At 32.7% G+C, this 5550-nt stretch overlaps 1 protein-coding gene across 3 annotated transcripts in view; it reads left to right on the forward strand.

The window, feature by feature from the left end:
* Positions 1-244: 244 nt before the first annotated feature.
* Positions 245-5550, forward strand: part of LOC127836203 (uncharacterized) — a 61695-nt gene continuing 56389 nt past the window's right edge. The window contains exons 1-6 of one of the 3 annotated variants that reach the window (XM_052362691.1): positions 278-417; positions 887-967; positions 1388-1519; positions 1630-1680; positions 2912-3056; positions 3229-3788. In XM_052362691.1, the coding sequence (XP_052218651.1) occupies positions 893-967; positions 1388-1519; positions 1630-1680; positions 2912-3056; positions 3229-3347 (522 nt within the window). In that variant the 5' untranslated portion in view covers positions 278-417; positions 887-892 and the 3' untranslated portion in view covers positions 3348-3788. Of the gene's footprint in view, positions 418-868; positions 968-1387; positions 1520-1629; positions 1681-2911; positions 3057-3228; positions 3789-5550 lie in introns of those variants that run through there. The other 2 variants (XM_052362692.1, XM_052362694.1) reach the window with 2 other exon arrangements.

Here is a 5550-nt window from a genome sequence, read left to right on the forward strand (position 1 = left end):
TACAACAGGCAAGTTTGACAATGCGTCTTGTCACCAAAGAGGACAACGCACAAAGTTGTTTCTCTTCTGTTAATTACGCGAATAATCATTATATATTCTTTATTTAAGACATTGTAAAACAAATTGAAGAAGTAATAATGATTTCTCGAAAATAAAAGACCCGATACATCTATGTCACTGCTGTTAAATGGTCCTTTAACAACTTTGTTTTCAAAAAACGTTATGACCTTTTTTATGTAGGTTATTAACTCGAACAGGAATAGATAACCAGAAAACTTCCTTCATCCTTCAATATTCCATTGGATACAGACTGGAACGAATTAGTATAAATTGATCATAACTTTAACGAACGTAACAAAACGAAGAAGAGTGTTTCCCGTTGTCATCATAACTAACTATTAAGACATCTTCGTCCAGGTATGTGCTTTATGTCAGATTTTTGCCATGTGAGAGAGCAGGTCTGGAGGACCAGGGTGTGTGTCATTAAGAAAACATTAAAATGTTGTTACATATGAAAATATGTATTTACTTATTAACTTTTAATTACATTTAACATCTAAATTTATACTACAGTTGAGCAAATCTTTATAAATTTGATGTTCGATATTGTACATGCTAGTTGAAACCGCTGATTCAAAACAAAATTATAGAAAAAATATTTACATGGCAAATATTATTTTGTTTAAAAGTACAGTCAAAAAACGACATTTTGTCTGCGTTTGGTTTGATGTCTTTAAAAGATATATTGCGACAATGCGGTACAAATGTGTTTACTAATCGATACTAAATTATATTTTAAATACAATCAAAATATGTTATTTCACCTTAATTTACGTTATATATCATATGCATACATGTTCGTACTTAGAATCGCTTTCTGTTCTAGATAACAATGCAAGTCCTCATTATGAAGGCATTGGTGATAGTGGTGATTGTGTGTGTCGGAAACTGTTCAGCTAACCCTTTGGTGAGCAATTTTAGATTCTTCTGGATGTATTCTTAACTTCATAAAAAACGTTAGGTTATGTTAAACTTTGTTACTTTGTTAAAAAAGAAAGATAAATTCATGCACTGCGTCATTTGCAATAAAATATCTAGTATGTTAAATCTGATCATGTCTTCGATGCTTCAATATTATTTCACTGTGTACATTAAGTACAATATAATACAAAACTCACCATATGCCTCGTATTAGGGGGATTTATAATGGAAAACGAGTTTTGTTTGTATTCAGCAATAGCATAAAACTTGAGAGTTCTAATTTACAAGCTTTGTTTGAAAAAAAATGATATTATTATATGCGCTAATATTGGACAATATATCAGAACTTTATAAAGGAAGCTATGGTTAGTACTTCGTGTAGTAGCTTTTAACAACTGCATTTAAGGCTGCGAATGAAACGGGTGTAAATGGGGAGTCCTTCAAAACCAGCAGAATAAACATGGGTGACGAGGAGCTGTTCACAGTCACCGCTGTGGATGGAACACCTTTGGCAACCATTGATGTTGTCCGTGATGAGGTTGTATCAAACGGAATTCTATTATATTATGTTGTGCGTGAACATGTTTATTGGAATTAACCGAAATCAATAAGTATACTATTCATATCAAATATTTATTGTTATTGAAGGGATATGAAATCGAGCTTACTCAAGATGGCAGAAAGTGTCGGCTTAGCCAGGTAAGACTATTGTATAAGTACGAGTATGTGATAAATGAATCAACATATTGTGATAAATAATTTCATTATTATATTTCAAAAACTTAAATTAAACAAAGAATAATGCAGATTAATTAATTATTCATAAGTCAATAAACATAAACAATAAACTTATTAAACATAAATAAATCTCTCAGCACCGATCATGTCTTTGAGTTCGTTTCTTCATTGTAGTGTATGTATTTATGGTTAAAGTGTACACATTTGACAAATTAATAAACACCCTTAACGAATAAGCAACTGTAAACAAAACTAAAAAAAAGTATCGATATGAAGAAAACACGTTTTGTTGTTACGTGTTTAAAAAGCAATTATGCTTAATATATCCTTTATTGAGTTGATTTTAGATTTTCCATCTGTATATACGTAGATGAAATAATCACTGTTGTCAAAACTATACTTTGAAAATATGTTAGTTTTATAGTTTTCTTAAGTAAAATTATTCATGAGAACCTTATAATTTTAAAGTATAGTTGCAACTGAGGCATAGATTAAATTTTCTTTGTGTAAAACGTGTTCGATTTCAGTGAGAACTATCGTATAAATCAATACTTTTCTTATAACCAATTACTTTAATGCACTATGAGAGCACACATGTTTATCAAGGATGACAAAGTCATAGAAACTATAACTCTTACGTATATGTTTTTCATTTGTTCACCATGCAAAGACTCATTGGACATTTAGATACATTAGCTCTTTTGTAATCAGGAATCGCCCATTAGCAGGCTTATAATATGATGTCAAGCATGTCCGATTTCGAGTGTGTTCACTTAACAGGATACGTCACTAAAATGCATGTTTATAGTATGTAGGTCAAACACATCATTGCAATAATAATTCACAAAAAAATACTGAAAATTGAGTTATTTTGTAAAATCACCGACAATTACAACGGAAAATGGAAGACGGAATACCTCGCTGTTGAATAAAATAAGAAATACATGAACTAACTTTTCCACGAAATCATTTTTTGGAATATAACGAATCATATATCACGAATATAAAATATTGTACAGAATAAGACATTGTATTGTATTAGCTCCAGTATCGATGTAAATCTAACCGCTTCAAGTTATTGTTTGGATAAGATGATTAACAGGTCAGTTCATATTCTTTACGCAAGCCTGAGTAAATGCTACATGGCATTTATATGTTGGATACAATATATAAATACGCGTTATGTTGAAAGGTTTATGACACCAGTTCGTGTTTCGAAGAGGCGCCACTTGCGGACGATGAGCCGGTGTTGGCGCGTATTGCTGACCGTTGCAAAGGCAGAGAGATCGTGACCTTGAAGCCACAGGATTGCAATGCAAATTCAAGTCTCGAAAAAGGTGAACTATTATTTCAAATAATTTACTTCCATGATCGGTATTTATAATAAGAACATATATACGAACGATTTGCGCTAAGTTATCAATCAGTTTGTCAATACAAGTGCTCGTATTTTTCTGCAAAATGCTTTAGGAAAATACCGTTTATCGTACTTACTTATTTGTTTTTCAGGCGCAGCCACTCGAACAAAGCGGGCTTGCTCATTCCAAGCTCGTGTCGTTTGCAGGGCGAGGTGTTGTGACTGGCAGGTGTCATGCTGGGTAGAGCTACAGCTAGTATGTGGCTGGTAATCACCCAGCCTCGGACGAAAAGTTCCCACTGAGTCTTAACGCTTACAAAAAACTGTCTGACTTCATTTTTATTTTACAACTTGCTTCAGTTCCTATATTTATACTGTTTTACAATACTTTTTTTTCTGAAAGAGCAGTTTGTCGTTAAAATATAGAGATTGTATGAGAGAATATCTTCATTTTTAACAATTTGAAATTAATTAGTGAATATAATATCTTAATGCATATTTGTTTTCTATCCTTTATGGATTTAAATATTTACCTAATTTTCTTTAAACAGAGAGCGCCTTTCCATACATTCTAGAAAATTGTCATATATCTGTAAAAATAATATATAAAAATGTTGACGCATGTGTATTTATTAAAGTGCTTAAGTCGCAAATAAACTGTCTGTTCTTGTTTCTCTTATAAAGTAAACTGGCAATAGATTCTTTAAAAAATGATGCAGTTGACTTTTATTTCTATAAAACAATCAACAGGTCAACTTATCGTAATTTAAGGGCAATATTCTAACACGTTCATCCACTCATTCTAACGTAAGTTTAATCCAATAAGCATACTAACGTTTTCTTTTATCTGACCGTCTTCTCAACTTGCTTTGGAATTCAAAAACACTTGAGGATTTTTCACGTTTACTCGAATGGGGGAATATTTTGTAAGGTACCACCTTCTACAAAGGGACTATTTCAAACATGGTTTCCATAAGTTTCATGTCTTAATAAATATTTATTTCCGAGAAAAAGTTAAGCGATTCAACATCGCCATTAAATTAATGCATTGATTTATTAATTTTACAAACGAGGAGTTTGTGGTAGTGTTGAACATTGCCCTGTAATCAGATGGAGACATTAAATTGCGTCCATCGTAAATGCCTTGCCATGGTGTTTTTAAGCGTCATGATAAAAGCCCGCGAATACTCACCACCGCATTAATACAACCGTGGTTGTCCTTAGCGTCATAATAATAGCCCGTGAATACTCAACACCACAATAACACAACCTTGGTTGTCCTTAGCGTCATGATAATATCCCGTGAATACTCACCACCGCAATAATACAACCTTGCCATCAACCTTATCTCTCGATTTTGATAACTGTTGTTTACTGTTTGTACTAAGAAAATATTATGTTTCTTTCATTTTGTTTATTTACTCAAAAATACGTTGTGAAATTATAGATCAAATAACTTTGAAAAATTATACTAGATCCATACATCACAATGCCGATTTATACGCCATTGACACACACGATCATTGACAAATATATGTCTACAAGTATAGGACATACTCTCGATGTAAATGACATTTTACTCGTATAACTTGCTACACGTTTGCATTAAATAGATCGTTTCGTTGATAAACAAAACGACTTGTCAGGATTTTTATTGCGGTAAGGAAGTGTTTGTGAAAGTCGAATTATTTGCAAATAACGTTGATATGAAGCTGCAAATGACTTAAAGAGCAACTTTTACACTGGGGGCTGACGAGGTCAAAGCGTAGTCCGTTTGTGTACGACATCGGGTATATGTTTTTCTACGAAACATCGTGTCAATACACATGCCATCGAAGTACAGTTTGGTGTACTTCGTTGAGTAACCTATACATTATATGTGTAGTTTGTTGCACAACCAATACATACTCTGTGCAAAACCTATACATGAAGCGACTTGTAATTTCCTTCGAAACAAAGCATTTGACTGATTAAAATATATGCCCGTAACCTGTTTTGTACTTTTAAATGTTTAATGTACAGTGTATCAAAGTAACATGTAGTTTCATTGAAGTTAAGTTACTGTAATTGGCTATTTTAACAGAATAACAACCTTATGGATTACTTCAAATAAATATATTTCGATTTTAGCTCAAAATCAATGTAAAGGTTGATACGACGCGCATTTGTAATTACTTTGTTATTGAAAATAAGTAACTACCATAACTGAATGTTCCTTTCTCTAATCCTTAAATACCAGAAAAGAAGATGAAACTCGCCTGATAAAGTAGTGTATTGACACAATGTTTCGTAGTAAAACATATACCCGACGTCGTAGACAAACGAACTACGCTTTGACCTCGTCAGCCCCCAGTGTTTAACAAGGTGTGTGATTAACTATTTTCATCTCGTTTTGACACTTAAGCTGAGGAACAACACATAAGTGTGTGAACACATTGTAAAGAGAGATTGTGGGTTATATAACAAGTGACTGC

Source organism: Dreissena polymorpha, chromosome 6 (assembly GCF_020536995.1).
Source record: "Dreissena polymorpha isolate Duluth1 chromosome 6, UMN_Dpol_1.0, whole genome shotgun sequence".
Classification (NCBI taxonomy): Eukaryota; Metazoa; Mollusca; class Bivalvia; order Myida; family Dreissenidae; genus Dreissena; species Dreissena polymorpha.